The sequence below is a fragment of the Drosophila ficusphila genome, unplaced genomic scaffold, assembly GCF_018152265.1.
Source record: "Drosophila ficusphila isolate 14025-0441.05 unplaced genomic scaffold, ASM1815226v1 contig_414, whole genome shotgun sequence".
Classification (NCBI taxonomy): domain Eukaryota; kingdom Metazoa; phylum Arthropoda; class Insecta; order Diptera; family Drosophilidae; genus Drosophila; species Drosophila ficusphila.
The window spans coordinates 2,878,016-2,898,611 of NW_025064328.1; the positions used below are offsets into that span (position 1 = coordinate 2,878,016).

The window sequence follows — 20,596 nt, forward strand, 5'->3', positions numbered from 1 at the left end:
ATGATTATGATATGGCGGCCAGTCGGAAAAATTTCGTTCTGACAATTTCCTAAGTGTAAAAGCCGCACCATAAATCAAAAGCATAAAATAAAAGCTTGCAATAAATGTGACTAGAAGTGTTCTATGCCACCACACCCCTTAAATGTTCGTGCGAATGTGTGTACGTGCGAAGTGCGTTTATTATCAATTTTCACGCTTTTCCTTTGGGGTTTTCCCAGCTCACTTGCTGAGCAACAAGTGGAGAGCCGAGTGATTTTCCCAGCTTCCTTTCGCTTCGGGCTTTTCCTCTGACTGGCGGATAGAAGCAATGCGTATTATCCGAGCCACCCGATTGGTCGTCCTTAACCACGCCCCCTTTTCGGACACTGCGCAGGACTCGGCCTCCGACCCATTTATATGCGAGTTGCTCTAAGTGAAATAAATGGCTTAAAGCGCATTAATTTAATTTTTCTTTTATTCGTAAGCTGGCTTGTATGGTTTGCTCTATATTCTGGCCTAATCCCGCCTAATCGGGTCAAATGTAAAGTTAGTTTTAAATAAAATTATTTTGTAGGAATGTAAATAAAAAAGTCAGCAGCCACATTTGAGAAACACGTGGAAAGATGGAAAAGTGGAAAGATTCTTTAGTTTTGGTTTGTGAGTTTTAATTTTAACATTTTGGAAACACTTTTTAAAGTATTTATAGATTATTTTGAACTTTATTACTTGAAATATACTATATATACGCGAGTTCCAATTATATTACCTGCCAGGAAGGTAATCAAGTGCCCGGCTAGCTCAGTCGGTAGAGCATGAGACTCTTAATCTCAGGGTCGTGGGTTCGAGCCCCACGTTGGGCGAATTTTTTTAATGTGGTTATAGTTTTTACAACATGCACAAAATTAAAAAATCAATTATGTTTTTTCATTTAAAAAATCTTAGAAAACCTATCTAACGACAACATGGTAGGTTCTAAACTCATAATTTTTATAATACGTTGGTTGTATTCATTATCATCATTGCATTAACCAAGCTGTTCAGATGAGTATATCGGAGATATACAGGCTTAAATAGAAACCTCCTTTAATTCGTCTCGCAACCATTCACTTTCACTGCCAAGGGGAAACCCCTTCAGCTTTGCCAGCTCCTTTTAATTTCGCTGCAATATAAAAGCGCAATAATAAATTCAAAATATTTGCGGAATTTCCTAATGAACTCTGGCTCATTCTCCACTAAGACAAATGCCGAGCGGAAAAGGCGAACACAACTATGCGAAAAGCAGAAGCAAAGGCCGCTCCAGAAGCTGCTGAAGATGACGATGTGGCACGTGTTGATATTCCAATTGAATGCCACTAAATATGCGACACCCCCGCAAGACTCGGCGGAATCAACCACTGTCCCCGGGGAAATGGGAAAATATCTCCACCACAGGCATACTCACACGAGTCCGGGTGACATTTGAACTTTGAGGGATACTGGGGGATACTGGCACTCGGGCTTTTAAATAGATTTCGCAAATGCTAATGACAGCTCAAGCTCAGGGATTGTGTGTAGCATTTCAAACAAAAGGAAATTAAACATTTGCGGCCGAATGGGTTTTCCGGTTTCCTTTTTTCACTCTGTTTATTTTTTTGTCTTGTTCGATTGTGATAAAAATTTGACCAAAGGCCAGAGATTGTCATCGAATGACCCGCATCAGTTTTGAGTCACATTTGTCTTCGGCTCAACCCCCAGCATGAAAAGTTAAGCTGTCATATGTGGAGAATTCAATTTGTCAGGCCCCCAAAAGCCGAAATGGGCCTTTTTAGCCCCTTTTAATCCACTCCCAAAAGCATTTCTGCATTTATTGTATTATTTAATGCCATCAGTCCTGGTCGATTTCTAGTCCATTAACTTTGAAGTTATTTTGGCGTCGCCACTTTAACACTTCAATGGAAGTCTCCACCTTTTTTATTGCTCCATTGTAGTTGTTGCCGCCTATGCTATTTTCCCCCGATTTTCCTTCGATGAGTTTTACACAAAGCATGTGTTTGAAATCGATTTGTGAGTGGCTTGGTTTCGTATTGGGTTTCTTTCTATTTAAGCAAAGTGTCTTCATTCTACGAAATGCAATTAAAGTATTTACTGGCGTGTTCAAAATATTAGTAGTATTAAAGTCAAATAAAAGAATTTTTAGCCAATATAAAAACTTTTTTTTAGAAATAGGTAATGTTTATTTTCCCAATCTTTGAATACCAAGAATTTATTCGAATTGTGATTCGCAAGATGCCTGGTTTTAATTAGTCACTTAAACCATTCTTATCGATTCTTTAAGTCGCTCCAGAATCATTCATACAACATATATCAGCATAAATTACCATATAATCTGATTCATTTAATTAACAAATATTCTCCAGATTAAAGCTCTTCTAGATTGGTTTCTTTATCAAGGTCATCCCCTCCCCGCTTTTGACCGCTTAAGCCGGTCACTCAGTTTTTGCCCCTTTATTGCCTTCCACTCTATATTTTATTTCGTTTTGCCGTGGATGCCAGGTTTAATATCTCGACTTCTATATGCAAATTCGAGACCCTAGACGTGATCGCGAAGCTACACCATCATCGTTAATGCTTATAAATATTTCTGGGCCCGTCCTCTGACTTCGGTTTCTGCCTCTTTCCCAATCTTCGATTCAGTCGCGTGTCGTTTTCCAATCGCAGCGGTCTTTGTGCGAGTATCTCCGCATCCGTATCTTTATCTGACTTCTGTATCTGTCGCGTGTCTCATCCGGCTGGCTGCATAAATTTACAACAGCTCAAATGGATTAATTGAAAAGGCCCACGAGTAAGTGGAATCGTTCAGGTTCACCTCGAAAATCCATCAGGTGGTCTTGGCATCCACAAACTGTCTGCCGGCAAACATATTCCACCGGAAATTGGTTAAATCAGTGCAACAACACGTTTGATTTCACATTTACCCCGAGGCCAATGTCCTGAGGGAGATGCGACACACCTGTTACACCTTAAGTTAACAAGAACACGCAAATTGTGACCTCGTTATGCTAAGAAAAAACGAGTAACATATTGAAAATAAAAGTCACATGTGCCGTAATGATATTAGTTTGAAAATAAGTGAATTTTTTTACTTGAAATTTAATAACGAAAAGTGGCGTTAAAAAATAATTCAAGGTCAAGTTTTTACAACCGTGAAATTGATTGATATTTAAATGTATGTTTTATTTAAATACAATGTACCACTTTTTGGACAGTTAAATTGCTCAAAAATACTATTTTAGCCTATTTGAGATAGTTATAAAATAAGACTTCATAATGTTCGAAATTCTTAATGTAAAGTACGCATTGATTGAACTCAAAATTTAAAAGGTTCGAAACTCTTATAATTTATACTACATATATGGTTTACAGTGGTTCCTAAAATCAGGATTCCCTTTAAGACTTTCAAAAGCTAACTTTCAATAAATGCGAAAACCATTGAAGTTGTCCCCTCTTGTTCCCAAAAATTGAGTTGCCACTTAGAAGGCGAAAATCAATTAGGCATAATATGCGTGTGTCCCCGCAGAATCTCCATCCATGCGGCAGGCAACCCCAAAAACGCGTTGCATACTTACGGGCGAAGCGAAAATAAAATCAAACAGAGGAGAGACCCCAACGCACATACATATGTACGTTTACCCCACACACACACACACACACACACACATACAGATACCAAACACAATGAAGGCAATTGAGCAGAATCATTGCCGTTGGCAGTTTCCATCAATATGCAGGATGAGCAGAGAAGAAGAGGAGAAAGTTGGGCGGTAAGTGGGTGGGGATGGGGAGCCGTTACGGATAACGGGAGTGTGTGCTGCAACAGGCAGCAGACAACAAGTGGCAGCGCTGCCAGCGCCGCTGCTCCTCGTTCCTCCCGCCCTTTTGCCATTTGGCGCACACTTGCCACAGGACCTCATCCGCATCCTGGGCGCAGTCGTCCGCCGTCGACGTCGCCGGCGCCTCGTGCGCCGCTGGCCAGCGCATCTCCGTTCAGTGCGAGATGAGATCTCGTGGCTGATGGACGTGCCCGTTTCCCACGCTCGCAGTGCAGCCTCAGCACCAGAAAAGACACTTGTGGCACTCACTCGCCATCAGTTACCGTTTTAGCACTAGTTTAGTTTGGTTTAAGGCCTAAGCAACAAAATCACTCTCGACAATTCCAACCAATGTGCGTCTAAATACCGTGTTTATATTGCAACAACGTTCAAGCAGCAAGCTACGGGCAACTTCATCAAAAAATATGTGAAAACTTAATATTTTAAGGGTGTAAGTTCCAAGAGAAATTTATGGTGAGATCAGGACATATAAGTTTATTAGTTTTTGTTTACCTAAATTTTATTTACAGAGAAGGATTTTGTGAAAAACAATTAGAAGTATTATTTTCAAGTAAGATCTTAAATCAATACTTGTACATATAAATTGGTTTCAGCGAAACTAAAAGTGTTTCGTACGTTTAAATTCTTACTTAAGTGCATAAAAAATATACTTTAAGCGTGCAAATTTGATCCTACTTCAGAACAAAAGATAATTTCCTTATTTCCGTAGTCAAAACCTTAGTTATCTCCCCTCGCTTGCAGGAGAGGTATATCATATCAATCAAAATCCAATCGAAATTTGCATTTTAAAGCGGCAACAAGCGTTTGTTTATTTATACCTACATGTATTTATTTATTAATCGATTTGAATCCGGCCTGGCAGGCATACAATATTTTTTGCTCGGCTTGACAACCACCAAGCGTCTGAAAAAATCGAAGACAAATAAAAGTATTAACAAATATTGATGTAAATACCATTATCTTTTTTTTTTTGTTTACCCTGGACAAATAGCCGCAGTCTCATTCACTGTGGCATGTTTTGGTTTTGAATAATAAATCTGCACATATTTGTATTCATATTTACATTTTTATAGTCGGGTATTCAAACAATTTGTGGTTGTATTAAGGGTTTCGTGTTCTCTTATTGTGTAAAACATTGAAATGGTTTCAAGAGGTTAAGATTTTGTTATTACTTAAGAAGTTTTTGTAATTCCTTATAATTCCTTCACTTATAATTTCCACTTTTCCTTGGCTTTTGTTGGCCAACGACCTTGCCGCAAGCCCAGTGAAGAGCAAACACTCCTCTCAAAGGAAAACCACTTGAGTGCCATCACAAAACACAAAATCCACAAGTGGCCACTGCCAACAAAAATCGCTGGGCCACCGGAGACATTGCAAATCCGCTCCAAGCTTCTTTATTTAAATGACTTCATTTTTTTTTTAATTCTCCCACAGGAATCTCCAACAACGCAAAACCTCACCCGCTACAACAACCACCTGCGACCAACAACTGGAAATTTGCAATAGACTTTTTGAGCAGGCCAGACACAAATTCCACCCCATCCGCCCCCCAAAAACCATAACTCCACAAAAAGGTTCCTGGAAGAAAGCGAAGGAAGTCGTATATAAAAAAATATTCAGGTGGGTATATTACTTAATTTCTAGTTATTAAAAAAAAGGAATAAAAAAATGAGTTCTGTTTAAAACATTCAGTTCTATTTTGAAAAAAAATTCAGTAAGTCACAAAATAGAAACTTCCGACTTGAAAGCAATATAATGCAGAGGAGAAAGCCAATGAGGAAATATAAAAATTTTACACATTAAATGTTAATATTATATTAGAAAAGTTCACTTATTTATGAAACCGCACAGCGAATTTACTCAATATTACCACAGTTTAGCTTGAGACGATCTATATTCTCAACTTAGGCACGTTTGTACTACATATTTCCTTAGCTTTAGTGTTTCAAGCTAAAACTATAGATCATTGCCTGAGACATCGATTTGTGCTAATTGGTTTAAGGGGGTCTCATTTTACACGCCCCAGGTATACGAGTATATATATATCGATAGAGCGGCAACGCTACCGTTTTTCAATTAAATTGCAATTATAGGTAGAAAAAAAAAGAAGAATCATCAGCTGCAGCTTGGGGCGTCAGTGTGCAAATTTGTAAAACAACTAAATGGAATATAAAAATGCGGGCTTGAAGGGCTTTCAATTCCTGGTTGATTATATAGGAAAACCAGTTTATGGCCTCGCATTTACCGAGGTCTCTTCAATCTGCGTGAGCCAATGTCAAGCTCAAGTCCAGTGTCCAATGCCCAAGCTCAGTCGTAAGCTTCGTTTTAATTAATAAAAATCTGAAAAATGAGCACAATTTAAATAAAGTTGCGTGTCGATGAGTAGAAGTGGCTGGAAAAGGCAACAAGCGGCTAAATTTTTTGACCGTCGGTAGTTGAAAAATCTTGTGCAATTAACACAAGCAACAACAACAGCAACAACAATTATAATGAAAGCAACGACAAGCAGCAATCAAAATAAATATCTGAGGGAACATAAATAATGAATTAAACAATCGCAATCGTCGCATCGCATCGCACATGCAGCTTAGATAATTTTTTTCGAGGTATTTTAGATACACTTTCCCAAGTCTCAATTAAAAATAAAGCTTTTAATATAATAAATCTTTTTTTTATAAATGATAAATTAAAAAGGTTTTCTGGATTTATATTTTGTAGCACAGTTAAATAGCTCAAGAGCCTTCGCTTTCCTCGTTTATTCCACTAAATTATTATAATCACTATAGAGTATTTCTATTTAGTACTAATGAAAATAATATATAAATTCTCTCTTGTTTACATTCATTATTCTAGAATTAATAAACAAAAGAAAAACATAGAAAAGCACACGCGACACTAATGCACTTTATTATTCTGCTTTAGAAATGATTTAAAAAATGCAATTGAATGAACTTCGGTTCTAATCAATTCAAAAAGATAAAGTGCAAATTTCAGGCTCTGGATATTCAAACTTGAAATCCAACACATTAGCATAATTTTAAAGGAAAACTTAAGCTTTTGTTTGAATCGGATATTCCCACGCCCATAAACCGAAATTGCATGCCAATTGATAATTAATATTTATTAAAATGTATTTTACACACTTTTCATTGTGCATTCATTTCGAATTAAAAGATGTCTGAATTCTCTCGGCGTCGAATAGTTTGTATACTAACTAACCAAATCTTTTTGCTTGTGCAAAAATGAATTTGTTTAATAAACCTCAGGCGGCACGCTAAAATTTTTAGTTTGAGCTCAGAGCGCCGACTTGTCGGTAGAATCCGCGGCATGAACGATCCTCCCCGAGTAAAAAACCTAAAAGTGAACTCATCGCGAAAAAGAAAGTGCAATCTAGATGATAGCATCAGAGCTTCCTGAATGCAAATCATACAGCCTTGACTTCTGATTCACTGCAACAGAGTCCCCCGGCTAATTGGGATTTCAGTGCGCGTATCTGGCGGATACATTGTAATTGTATTGTAAGCCACATAAATATCGGTCCGAATAGCAGAGTTCTATAAATACTCAAGGCCTGGAAATTCAGGTTCATTAGTGCAAGTGATATTCCAGAGGCAACAGAGCAATTTGTGGAGCATACAGTTCAAAGATCTTATATATTGCAATAAGGAAAAAGTCAGCCAGGTAAAGCTTTACTTTTAGCTTATCAAAATAAAGAAAGGTGTATTTTAGTAAAATAAATCAGGAACTAGGTAAAATTTGTTTATAGCAAATGACTAAAATAATTACATGAATTTCTTTTATTATTTACAAACCATTAGCTTTGGTTAATTAATAGATAACTTGTAAACTATTATTACAATGTTAGGGTGCTGAAGTCAATATAAAATTTTATTGGTTGCTACCTTTAAAAATAGCCCCCTAGCTTACCTACAATGCACTTAAAATCTTCCCATTACCATTAATAGTACATTTAATTGTCAAACGGCGGAACAAATGTAGATGCTAATTAAAATGATGCCAATTTTCAAAGCACTATAACTAATGCAACAACTTTGTAGTTCAGCAGCTAATTCCAGTTGATTTGATCAATTAAAATAACAAAATTTGCTACTGCTTGTCACGCCTCCAATCGTGATGCATTTGTCTGGGTTTTCAGATGTATCCCCCACTGTTTATCAGATACTTTCCATTTGTCATTCAATGACAACACTTTGTCTCTGCGGAGACGTCATAAACAATCAATTGTCCGCCTGGGACAGGCATCAATTGATGTCTCAATTGCAGAGCAAATTGAAGGCATTATGCAAAGACTTTTGGCGGAAAACTTGATTCATCTTTGCCTACTTCAATTACGAGACCTTTTTGGCTAATAAGACTGGGTTAATTCAATTTTACAACCGAAAACTTAAAGAAGTCTGCCTTTGGGTTCCCTTTTGTGTGCGACTTCCGAAAACGAATTATGCAGGCAAATTCAATTTGCGCCTGACATTAGGCAACGCCAAATGTTCCAATGACAAATGTTGCGCATACGCCCCGTGTATTTGTGAGTCGGAATGGGGTGTCGAGGCAATTAAATAAATATTTAAATTGCGTATGATTTAATTAGAGTCGCGGAGCAGCGTGTGAAAGCTGCGATACTTTTTTACCAAGACGTGTAATTTACTTTTAATTAGCGAAAATCATTGAGGCATAAGGCGAGCGTGGGATTTCAATGGGGAATGGGAAAGCGGCTTACTCTTGATTTGATTACATTTTTAAAGAAGACAATCGGCTTACCGTCCATCGTTTCCATCGTAGCAACCAGCGGCTAGCGACGCAATGCAATCATCGACCGATGCGGGCAATGGTGGACCAAGAAAACACACGCAGAGCACAGCGCCCCAGAAGCAGTCGGAGATTAGCGAGACCACCTCCTTCACCATAAACGCCACCAACAACCAGCAGCAGCAGCAGCAGCAGCAACAGCAACAGAATCCCGCAGCCAGTAGCAATACACCCAGCAAGAATCCCTTCAAGCAGCAGTTGGAGAGCAATCAGCAGAATGGCAACATGGAGCCGGATTGTGGGATTCTGGGCGTCGGCAAGGAGCCGCCCGTGCCGCCACCGCCCACCTACCAGTCGCAGGCACACGGAGGAGGACGAACGGCTCCGCCGCCAGCGGATCAGTACCGCGAGGAGGATCCACGCGCTGCCGGGTCCTGGTCCGCCGCCAAGTCCTGGATGGTCAGCTGGCGGGGATCCAATCGCCTGGTGCTCGTCATCGTGGCCATAGCCCTGCTGCTCGACAACATGCTGCTGACCACAGTGGGTAAGTTCTCACCTGGTTTCCCTAGTATTTTATATATTTTATTTCCACATAAATCCTTTTCCCTTTTGGCCATTAGCATTTCATGAGCATTTATCTCTGGGGGGACTGCTTATCCCGGGCAGCCAATCGCCTGGAAATTGTCCATTTCCTCAGGGGATTGGGAAAAGTGGTGCCATTAAATTACCACAGTGCGGCACTTAAGCTAATGAACGCCTTCCTGTCAATGCGAATGGTCTTTGTCAGTCCATCAATCGCTAAGACACTAAAGGCTGAGGTTTCTTTTTTTTTGGTTGAGCAAGGGTAATTGGATTTCTAGATAAAGTAAATGTATTTTTATATAAGATGATTGGTATATCTATGATAAAGAAAAATAAGTGATTACTTCAATAGATAGGTAAACTTTAGTTTAAACTCTAAACCCTTCAATTGAAATAAATACTAGACGAACTCTAATTAATCACATGCAGCTCAAGTCAGGGATTTCCATCTTCCTGATCATTCGACGTTTACTTAGTGCACCCTTAATTTATGTGGAAAAGCCTGCAATTAAATCAGATACCAGCCAACAACAACTAATCAATTTTGAAGTGCCCCTGCTTAGTCATTAACAACCTACGATGACCAATGGAGCAGACTGAGTTGGGCAGCTCCAAGTGCTGAAACCGTCGACAGTCAATTAAATGGACACGCACTGGAAGACCCTGGCTGCAGTTGACACTAAAACCCCACCAGGGAAAACACCACCAGGGAGGGAAAACCCACGGAGGGAAAACCCACGGAGGGTGGATGTGTCCAGGCCAAGTGCTTATGTCAAGTGTCTGGCCAAACACATGGACATTGAGTGGGAATCCTCCGGTTCTCCGGTCCTCCAGCCTGACAAATACACGCACAGTCAGTCGAGAGAAAAAAAAACCCGAAAAAAAAACAGAAACGAGATTTTTCTTTGTGCCAAACGTTCATGAATTTAAATCAACAAGTTGGGCAAAAACCAAAGGAAATAGCCGAACCACTTGAGCAACTTGTTGAGAAAGAGAAAGAGAAGGAGATAGAGAGAGCGAGCGGAAGTGAAAGTCAAAGGAAAAGTGGAAAAACTATTAGCTCCATGGAGGAAGTTTTCCCCGGCTGACAGGATAAAAGGAAGGGGCTGGGCTTTTAGCGTTTGACTGGCGGCATTTCCACTTAAGTGCTTTCTCGTTTCGCGCTCAAGGTGCTGAAGCGAAAATTGCTGCAAATACATTTGATTATTACATTTGATCTCTGGGGCCTCCCATTTCCCTTATTTTCCCACATCCCACCCCCTCCTAGAATTTTCTCGCATAATATCCTCATAAATTAGATTTAGCCAGGACGCCTGTGGAGATTTATATGGGTCATGGCCTTATCCGTTTGACTCGACACCAAATTGAATATGCAATAAGCCTTTGTTTTATTGAAGAAGATTGAATAATAGTAGCTTAAATAGGGTTCACTTTGATCCGGGGATATGGTCATATCCTTAGCGAATAAAACGTGTATTTTACATTGACATTGGTTGAACTATGCAAATAGATTTTTTTTAGTGCTGCAGACAAATCTTTTGGGGTGCTAAATAGACAGTAGGTTTTAGAGAAATTGCTAGACTTCCTGGATTACCTAAAATACTTAAAAAAGTTGTATTGAAAATTGTGTCTTAGAAGCCTTAGACTTCTTTTTGATTTCATGGATCTATTTTATCGATTCGATTTTATAGATATTTGATTTTAGTTTCTTAAACTTTAAATTGAACAGTAGGTATATTTAAAAAGTCACTTGATAGTTTGATAATATCATTATAATATACGCATTTATGCCGTCTGTAATTTGTGTTTCTTTGCAATGTATTTTAATAAAGTTGGGTATCCCATTACATCTTAATTATAAAAAATGTTTCATGATATGTTTCTTTGGTCGATAGAAATTGTGGCACTCGAATATGCGACTTATCGGTTTATACTTAATTTTGTTCACAAATTTTTCAAATGATTAATATTTGATTGTATTTTAAATCCAGGGCTTTATGCGTCTTATCCTATCTTAGTCTAAAAATGTCAAAAAATTGCCTTTCAACCTTACGGACATCACAATGAATGAGCAAGCTTTATCCTTGGGACTTCGTTAGCTATTTCCCCTGTTTTTTCTGATCGAGGGCGGCCACATCCACAGTTTCCAGCTTCTCCAGACAGGCACCCGGCCTCCTGGTGGGCGTGGTGGCCAGGGATCGGGTTTTCATTCCACTTCCTCCAGTGGAAGGTGGCAGCAGTTGATCGAATCCTCCAGAACCATCCTTCGACAGAGATGCACTCCGTGAGAAGGGAAAATAGGCATTCAGCTGACGCTCCAGCACATCCTTGTTGATGCTCGTCTCCCAGATTGGCTTCTGGATAATGCTACTATATCGCGCCTCGAAACTTTGCTGATGGCGCAGCAGATCCGCTGCTCCGGATCGTCCGCCCCTCGGACGTTCCCGCTCCCGCTCGCGTTCACCCGGAGTGGGCGTGGCCGGCTTGAGGGGACTGCCCAGGGAATCCTCGTCGGTGGACATGCCACTAATGGCCGGAAAATTAGAGTGCGCCGTGGAAAACTTTGCTCGTTAGCGAAAAGCCGAACGCCAATTGCCGGTAGAACCTGCCGCGTCCGCTGCAGAAACGCGAATAAGTCACGGCAGGCGAAATGGCTTGGCTATAAGTCCGATTTGGCCCTGTTATGCAGGCATTCCCAAATAAAAACCAAGTATTGTTGCGCATTTTCTTTCATTCTTTTCCGATGTTCACTCGTCGCAGAAACGGCGCAAAAGTCAAACGTCAGGCGGCCCGAAAGTTTTTGCCTCCAAAACGTAATTGCTCCCCCTTTGTCTTTTGGCTTGCCTTGAAGTCAGACAAAGTTTTCCCCGCGCTTTTCCGCTGGCTTTAGGCCGTAGTTGCCACCCAACCAGACCCATTTGCTCAAAGGTCACAATCGTGCGGCTTTCTCGGTGTCGTTTCGCTGTCATGCCAGACGCAATGACTCATTGAGCCTTGCGCTTATCCCCCACCATCTAGTGCAGTTTATTTTTAATAAGTGCACAGGGAACAAAACTTAATTATTAGCAAATTTGCAAAAATAAAAAAATAAACAACAGTTAATTAAAGAATTAAAATACAAAATTTTAGATGTATGCAACTTTAAAAACTGACAGAAATTAGGAAAGTTATGGACTTGGAATTAGTGAATTTTCGTTAATTTTCAGCAAACCCATTTTTTAGAAATTTGGTAAGGGGTTGTATCATGTAAATTGAAATACAAAATTTTAGAGTAATGCCACTTCAAAATCTGACTGAAATTAGGAAAGTTATGGACATGGATTCAGCGAATTTTTATTAATTTTCAGCAAACCATTTTTGCAAATTTGTAAAGGGGATGTGATGATTTTAACCATGTATTTCCTTTTTTTTTTGGTTTTATTTCCTGTGTATCTTTGGGGATATTGAAAACGGATCTAAATAGCGACGCGTCAGTCATAAAATAATAATATGACGACGACAACGACAACTTGCCACGTGTGGCAGGTGGGTAGTTTTGATTTGGGTGTTGCTTGCATGCCGCTTGATGGATATCCAAGGAATCTCCTTCGCAACGGTTGACAGTTGTTGTCCCATTACCCTGATGGATATGTAATGTCCATAATTAGTTTACGACTGTATACGTTTTATCTTTCCTAAACGCTATAAAAATAGTTTCCAAGAAAATAAATCTTAGGGAAAATATTCTCAAAAAAAAATCCAAAAAGATTTTTTTTCAATAACCCTTTCTTCCGCTTATTTAAAGTGTAAGCGCAGAAAGTTAAAATAAATATTTTTAAGCATAGTAATGTTTCTTAAGAAACTTTAATTTGTTTACTCTGCTGTATTAAGTAAAAATGCCTGCTACCTTTACCCAACTTGGATTTTTTTCTGCGCAAAATTACCACATTCATTAGGGAAAAACTTTAACTTTAACTTTATTCCATTGTTAAACATGCAATATTTCCACAATTACATTGATTACGCTCCTTTCACTTGGGAACCACCCCAGAACAACTTCGCCCACCAGCTAATAAACATCGCAAAAAATCAACAAAGAAGTCAGAACCGAAATCAAAACAAAAGAAAGTGGGCGTGGCACAGGGCGCCGACTTTTCGGAGTAATCCAAAAATAAACTTACCAAATTCGATAAAAAGAAACAAACAAAAGAAACTTTCAATGGCAACGGAACAAAAATGAAAATCAATAAAACCAAGAAAAGATTGTACGATATTAATAAGTAGTCCTCCAAAGCACAATACCCTATAAATCGTAATTCTTTAGGAATATTGGAAAGGGAAAGCAGTAGCTTAGGTTAACAAAAAAAATTTAAATATGATAAGATTTTTCTGCTTAATTACAATACAAGAGGTATACAATATTCGAAGATTCCCAAATTACCTACCATTTATTTTGGCGAACTTGAAGGTTTTATTTAGCATGTTAATGAGTTGGTCTTGGGTTTTCCGTGTCTATATGGTTTACTTTTTCTAGTTGTTTCTAAACAGACATTTTCTGTACTTCAAGGAAAACGCGTGTGGCAAACTTTTTGCTAAGTTTAGCATTTGGGATGGGAATCTTAAGAATCGCAAAGATAGTTCTCCAAGTTAACCACTTAAGTCATCCAAATGTCAATGAACCTTTCAAACTTTTATTTATTTATCCTGTTCAAAATGAAGGCCAGAAATTCCACAGGCCTTTCACAATAAACTTTCAAAAAATATTTCATAATTTAGTTGAAATAAGATTTATTTTTTGGTTTAAAAATTGGGTTCTGTAGTTTTATTTTTCCAAATATAAATAAACATTTTGCAAAGAACTTTAGATTACCATAAAAAAGAATACTTAGTTAAGATTAAATAAAACTTGAACTCTATCATAACTTTCTCAACCAATTAAATGTGACTTTACTGAGTATACTCAACCCACTACAACTGGCACAGCTCACTGAAGCTGGTGCTGAGGGCATCCTCTCCAGAGTTTCCAATGCCACTTCCCGCCGCAGCTCCCGCTGCCAACAAACCCTTTTTGGGCAGACTGGGCATGAAGATGTGCAGCTGTTTGCGGCTATCGGAGGCGGCAGATGCCCCAATGCCCCTGCCACTCAGCGGTGGAGTCCGGCTGTCCTCCGGCAGCGGTGAGGAGGCACTGGCTCCACTGTACAGTCGGGCCGAGGCCAACTGACCCGCCAATCTCCGCGTGGTGCTGGCACTGCTGCTCAGGGTGCACAAGTCGATATTGCGAGCGGGTCGATTGAGTCGCACGGGAACGCCCTCCTTGTTGAAGATAATGGTTATGGGCTTGGCATTGGAGGCGGACGGAGCGGAGGAGGAGGTGGTGACCGGTTGGGCGGAGGGCGGTGGCTTGGCACTGACTTTCCTGGCCACCGATCTCTGGTGATTCGCTGCCGCCGCCGCAACTCTTTTCAAACTCATACTTCGATGTTGGTTGCGCTGCATCCTCTGCGCAGATCTGGACAACTGGGCACTACTGGTGGCCGGTGGACTTGGTACCACCTCCTTTACTATATCCGTTCTCCCTGCCAAATCCAGCCAATGGAGCACTCTCTCAGCCAAGCGCTCCTCGGGATTATTGGCGGTTGTAGTTAGTGAGCTATTTGCATCCTGGAGAGAACTGCGACGCGATTGATGATCTGTCAGGTGATCCAGGTGATAGGTTCTACCTCTACTTAGCAGCCAAGCTCTTCGTTTTGACTGGCGACTGTTGTACCGCTGCTCCCCTCGACTTCCGCCACCCGTCGAGGGGGTGGGGTTGGGCCGCCCACCCAAAGGGGGCAGCGACTGTTGCTGCTGCAGCGTCAGCTTGGTGGCGTCCAGCAGGAGGTACTCGTCCAGGTACTCAACACTCTCCTCCGGGAACTGCTCGAAGATCTCGCAGGATTGCGTCTGCTGGTAGTTACCTATTGGATAAAAAAGGATCTAAATTATTTCCAATTACTTTTCTATTTTTAATAGGGAACTTAAACCACAATATGATCATTTAATGATTACTATAAATTAAAAGAAAACCATTTTGTATTTAGATTTTAAGCAGATCTTAAATGACTATTTGATTTTTATCTGAAATCAAGGATTATCAGACATAGCAATCTAAATGCATCTATTTTTGTAAAGTCTGACAAAATATAATGAGCCTTCAATCAATAACCAAACAATTGATAATTCCCTATAAGATAAATAATAATGGAGCAGATATAGTCACCTCTAAGTCTTGTCTTCTGGCGCTTCCAGCGCTGCCTCTGTCGCGGCTCGTAGTCGAGGATGAAGTGGCGCCTCCCGATCGTCTCCTGCCACACGGAGCGCACAAACAGCGGCCTGCTGGCCGACTCCCAAATGGGTCGCATTTTCCAGCTCACCCACTTTCACTCCCACTCCTAAATTCTATGGCTAATTAAATCCTGTGCATATTAATGAGATCAACAAAGGCGTCCTTCGGCGCTTCTGGCTTCTGGCTTCTGGCTTGGGTGCTGAGTTGTCCTCTTCCTCGTCGCCGGCGGATGACTGGTTGCTTTGCCAGTTGCCGCCTCACTGCCGCTTCTGTTTGGCTTGACGACGGACGAAAACGAAAACCAGTGTCGCCCGGCATGTAGAATCGATGTATCTGGGTGACCTGCGGACGCCACAGGGCTGCAGGAGATGGAAATGTTACAAGGCTTCTAAAATATAGATAGTTATATAAGGTATATAACTAGGCTTTCAATTGAATGATTTTAAAATGCAAATACAATTTTAAATCATTGCCAAATATATATCAAAATTTTGGGAAAAAAAGAATAAAACCTTAGAATGGTAAAAGAAAAAGTTGTGTATACAAAAGACAAGGTGAATATATTACTAGAAATTTTAACGTTCAATGGAAGCTTATCGAAATTGCCTTATGAAGTGACTTATTATATCACAATTGCTTCAAAAGTATCCTGAAATTTCCTCTATTTATCCAATCATTGATATCCTATCCTTCTATCGCTATTCCCGAAGCCCTGATTCAGTGATATCCGCTGTTTGTTTGTCTAGCTGCCCGAGTCGCCTTCCTTTTGGCATTGCGGTTTAAGTGTCTTCGACACGCGAAATGCAACCGAAGCGACTGAGTGACTTCCGTTGCTCCACCATCGCAATCCACTGCCACCCCAAACAGCCTACACTCCGCAAAAAAAGAAAAAGGAAAACCCAACCCACCCCGTAACCCCGACTGCACGTGCTTTTTCTGAATTATCATTTTTATGTCAAAGGCTGCGGAGATATTTTAATGAGTTGTTGGTTCTGTTGCTGGGCTGAGGATTACTAGACAACATTTTTGTTGGGGAATAAAATTCGCTGCTTAATCGCCAAGTGGTTAACCCCAATTAGGTAGATGTGGCCAAATTTGCATACATTTCCGGTTGCATGTCATTCGGCAGCGACAAATGGCATGTTGGACCATTTGGCCGACATATGTGGCAGTTGATGGAGGAATGCCTTTCCAGGTCAGGTGAGACTTCCACTTTCGTTGAACTTTGTCACGTGGCGGCACGGTCTAATACGAGAACTTGAAGTCGGGCTATCTATCTCAGTAAACCCAAACCCAAATCGAGCATGAATGGCCCTCATTAAAGCCCCAATCCACCAGGATTGCAGGCCAAACATATATGGTTATGGGCTGTCACTACGATAACCACGAATAGCTGGCTCCACAAGCAAACAAATTACCCCAACAATACTTCAAAACTACGCTCCGTTCTTCACTCTACACTCCACTCAATTGAAAGTTGTAACTCAACCTACCAGTTTCGTAAAACCCAACCTCTGACCTCGGCCTAGCACTTTGGCAGGAAATGCAATTACAGCGGAACGGAGAGTCGAGAACTCGAGTTCCGAGTTCGCCGGGTGTTGATAATAAATATAAACAGAGTCGAAGCATGCAATAAACAAATTGAATTTGCCCCTTCAGAGGAGGCGCTTTCGGGCCCGAGTTGCATGTGGCTTTATGCTAGACAGCCGAGAGTCCATTAAACGCATCGTTTGTAAACGTGGCGTATGCGCAATTTTTGCTCACCACCCACTCTTCCTTTTTTTTCGGGTTGCAACTCAATTAGAAGTGAGGGGGAAGGGGGGTTGGGGCAATCTCGGCTGCCAACGGCAAGGCAATTACAAAACTTTCTGGGGCCAAGAGAAGGCAATTACCAACCGTCGGCCTGGGCGAAAATTGCCCGAAGGCACAAGAGCGTTTAGGTTAATTGTGAGCAAATTCTTTTTTGTTTCAATCAAATTATAAGGCTCTCCATTTCTGTATTTCACCCCCTCAATCCCCCCCCACTTAGTGCCCATCATACCCGAGTTCCTGTACGACATACGACATCCGGATGCTCCGCTCGACAGCTTTCCCCGCACCCCGCTCACCTCCAATGTTCCGCCGCTTCCGACGCCGTGTCCTTGCAACAAGGATGGCAGCGAGGCGGCTCCGCTCGAGATCTCCACGCTGAGTCCGGAGGGTAAGTGTGTGTCGCGCTCACCCGCTAATTGGCCACCAGTCTGCAGCCTAAATCCTTTTTCAAATCCAAAGAAAACGAGACCTACTACCGGGAACTGGAGGAGCGGCACAACGAACTCGTGGGCGAAACGGTCGAGGTGGGACTCCTCTTCGCCTCCAAGGCCTTCGTCCAGCTGCTGGTCAACCCGATTGTAGGACCCCTGACTCATCGGTAGGTTAATTCAACTAAATATTAATGAAGTTATACAGAATTGCATTTTTAAATTGTTCTAGAATAAAAACTTCAAACTTAAATCCTTTTTAAGATATTCTTGGTTTTATTCCTATTTTATTTGTGGATCCTAATTTCTGATCTTAAGTTTTTCTTTTTTCAAAACAAAATTATTTAAATTAAATCAAAATTAATAAAACTCTTTTTTTCCTGTGCAGCATTGGCTATAGCATTCCCATGTTTGCCGGCTTCGTGATAATGTTTCTGTCGACCATCAGTAAGTTTCACTAATTAAAATAATATTCCCTGGCAAACTCCATTAAATGCTTTTCTTATTTTCATAATTTCTGAACAGTTTTCGCTTTCGGACGCTCCTATTTGGTGTTATTTGTGGCGAGGGCTCTGCAGGGCATTGGATCCTCCTGCTCCTCGGTTTCCGGAATGGGAATGCTGGCGGATCGGTTTACGGACGACAAGGAGCGTGGAAACGCCATGGGAATAGCACTGGGTGGATTGGCTTTGGGAGTGCTGATAGGTCCTCCATTTGGCGGGGTGATGTACGAGTTCGTGGGCAAGTCGGCTCCCTTCCTCATCCTGGCTGCTCTGGCTTTGGGTGATGGCCTGCTCCAGCTGTTCATGCTGCAACCGTCGATCCAGAAAGCGGAAACGGAACCACCTTCGCTGAAGAGCCTGATCAGCGATCCCTACATCCTGATCGCTGCTGGTGCCATCACCTTCGCCAATATGGGCATCGCCATGTTGGAGCCGTCGCTTCCTCTCTGGATGGTGGACAACATGGGCGCCACCCGCTGGGAGCAGGGCGTGGCCTTCCTGCCCGCCTCCATTAGCTATCTGATTGGCACCAATCTCTTCGGACCGCTGGGACACAAAATTGGACGATGGTTTGCCGCCTGCTTGGGATTGATTATCATCGGAGGATGTTTGATATTTGTAAGTGGAATTTTAACTTAAAAATTATCAATAGATAAATATTTTAAAATATTTAAAGGAATGTCAGAAAAAATCGATATTAGATACTAATAGAATAATATTATATAAACTAGAAAAATATTGCTATTGCAGATGAACGAATAATTTTAAATTCAAATTTGAATTTATAATAAAATTAAATATTTTTGTTTTATAATTTTTGTAGATACCCATGGCCACCTCGATCACCCACCTGATTATCCCGAACGCTGGACTTGGCTTCGCCATTGGCATGGTGGACTCCTCGATGATGCCGGAACTGGGTTACCTGGTGGACATCCGGCACTCGGCGGTTTACGGCAGTGTTTACGCCTTGGGCGATGTGGCATTCTGCGTGGGCTTTGCCGTGGGTCCCGCTCTATCGGGATCTCTGGTGAAGAGCATCGGATTCGAGTGGATGCTGTTCGGGATCGCCATCCTCTGCTTTATGTACGCTCCACTGCTGACGCTGCTCAAGAATCCGCCGACGAGTGACGAGAAGAAGGTACGTATGGCCAGGGAGGCGGCAGAAGCTGCTGCTGCTGCTGCCGCCGCCGCTGCCGCTTCAGGGGATTCCCACAGCTCGGGAATCCCACAGCTCACCGCATCCTGCCCGGCCATCATGCATGGTACTACCATTCCCGATTCGGATCCCGAGGCGGGCAGGACGAATGAAGCCTTCGAAAGCGAGAGGCTTTGAGCCCCTCTTCAAATTACTTAGATTTTAGTTTACATTTAGTTTTATACTTTTGTTCGTATTATTAGTCATTATCATTGTTTTTAGTCGTAAGTTCTGCTTAATTTGTTTGTAATAAAATGTTTAGTTTTTATTTTAAAGCGCCGCCTGAGTTTCATTGTGCATGTTTTGAATCTTTGTTTATAAGAAAAAACCATTGACTAACCCAAACTTTTTACCTACTTTCTTTGTCCTTTTAGTCCTTGATCTATGGACGCGATCGGGCTCAGGTACGTTACGTCACCTACCAAAACTACGACGAAGATGAATAAGCTAACGATTTAACTCCAACGCAATGTTGCTAAAGTGCAACCAAAAATCCAAAAAAAAAAAGATATGGGTAATAAAATCTAAAAAAAAAGAAGAGATTGAAGCAGAAGAAAGTTACCGTAACCACAACCAACAATATCAGTAATATCATATGAATTTCCAAATGAAATCGTTATACTTGTTCAATGTTTTACCCAAGTTGCACTATAGTGTTTATATATATTCCATTGATCATATCAAGAAGTCACCTCTCCCCCAAAAGAATTGCACACGTTAAAGTCAAGCACATAAATATCAGAAGAAATTACTACAAATGAAACAGAAAGTTGAGTGAAAATAGATCTCTAAAAGTAGAGCTAATTGTTCGATGAGACGGGTAAGTGAATATTTTGTGTAGGAATGAAAAAAGCGAGCAACCATAGAACCCTACTACATATTGGAGGCAATTTAGTGGCCAAAGGTTTGGAAACTATCACTATTTTTTGAAAGTCGCATCAAAAACACCTGAAGCGATGAAAACAAAGAGCTGAAGAAGCTTGTAAGAGTCTTTCCCAGGAAAACTCTACTCCCAGCAAGGAAGGTTTAAGTGCTGATCAAATAAGCAGACGCCCGCAATTGCATTGATTTAATGGGGGAATTTTAAGGAGAGAGTTATACTTTATATAGTATATATTATAGTATATATTATAGTATATATTATAGTTTATATT

At 40.9% G+C, this 20,596-nt stretch overlaps 3 protein-coding genes and 1 non-coding gene across 6 annotated transcripts; 2 read left to right on the forward strand and 2 right to left on the reverse strand.

The window, feature by feature from the left end:
* The first annotated feature begins 766 nt into the window (after nucleotides 1-766).
* On the forward strand, nucleotides 767-839 carry Trnak-cuu. Its single transcript has one exon. It is a non-coding gene; the product is annotated as a tRNA-Lys (tRNA).
* A 3,122-nt stretch (nucleotides 840-3,961) lies between these two features.
* On the forward strand, nucleotides 3,962-20,548 carry LOC108094848 (synaptic vesicular amine transporter). 3 transcript variants are annotated; one of them, XM_017195654.2, is made up of 9 exons: nucleotides 3,962-4,278; nucleotides 5,283-5,468; nucleotides 8,646-9,156; nucleotides 17,531-17,701; nucleotides 17,773-17,911; nucleotides 18,130-18,188; nucleotides 18,267-18,862; nucleotides 19,068-19,385; nucleotides 19,817-20,548. In XM_017195654.2, the coding sequence occupies exons 3-9, from the start codon at nucleotides 8,667-8,669 to the stop codon at nucleotides 19,886-19,888; spliced, it is 1,845 nt and encodes a 614-aa protein (XP_017051143.1). In that variant the 5' UTR covers nucleotides 3,962-4,278; nucleotides 5,283-5,468; nucleotides 8,646-8,666; the 3' UTR covers nucleotides 19,889-20,548. The 3 variants fall into 3 exon arrangements, with proteins under 3 accessions (XP_017051143.1, XP_017051140.1, XP_017051141.1); XM_017195651.1 differs by lacking the exon at nucleotides 19,817-20,548 and having other exon boundaries at nucleotides 19,068-19,717; XM_017195652.2 differs by lacking the exons at nucleotides 3,962-4,278; nucleotides 5,283-5,468; nucleotides 19,817-20,548 and adding an exon at nucleotides 7,149-7,529 and having other exon boundaries at nucleotides 19,068-19,717.
* Nucleotides 9,509-11,803, reverse strand: LOC108094852. The gene has a single exon (XM_017195659.2). The coding sequence runs from the start codon at nucleotides 11,714-11,716 to the stop codon at nucleotides 11,294-11,296; it is 423 nt and encodes a 140-aa protein (XP_017051148.1). The 5' UTR covers nucleotides 11,717-11,803; the 3' UTR covers nucleotides 9,509-11,293.
* LOC108094851 lies at nucleotides 14,004-16,010 on the reverse strand. The gene is made up of 2 exons (XM_017195658.2): nucleotides 15,436-16,010; nucleotides 14,004-15,133 (listed from the first exon to the last, which is right to left on the reverse strand). Exons 1-2 carry the CDS (start codon nucleotides 15,575-15,577, stop codon nucleotides 14,142-14,144), a joined length of 1,134 nt encoding a protein of 377 aa, XP_017051147.1. The 5' UTR covers nucleotides 15,578-16,010; the 3' UTR covers nucleotides 14,004-14,141.
* Nucleotides 20,549-20,596: the final 48 nt, after the last annotated feature.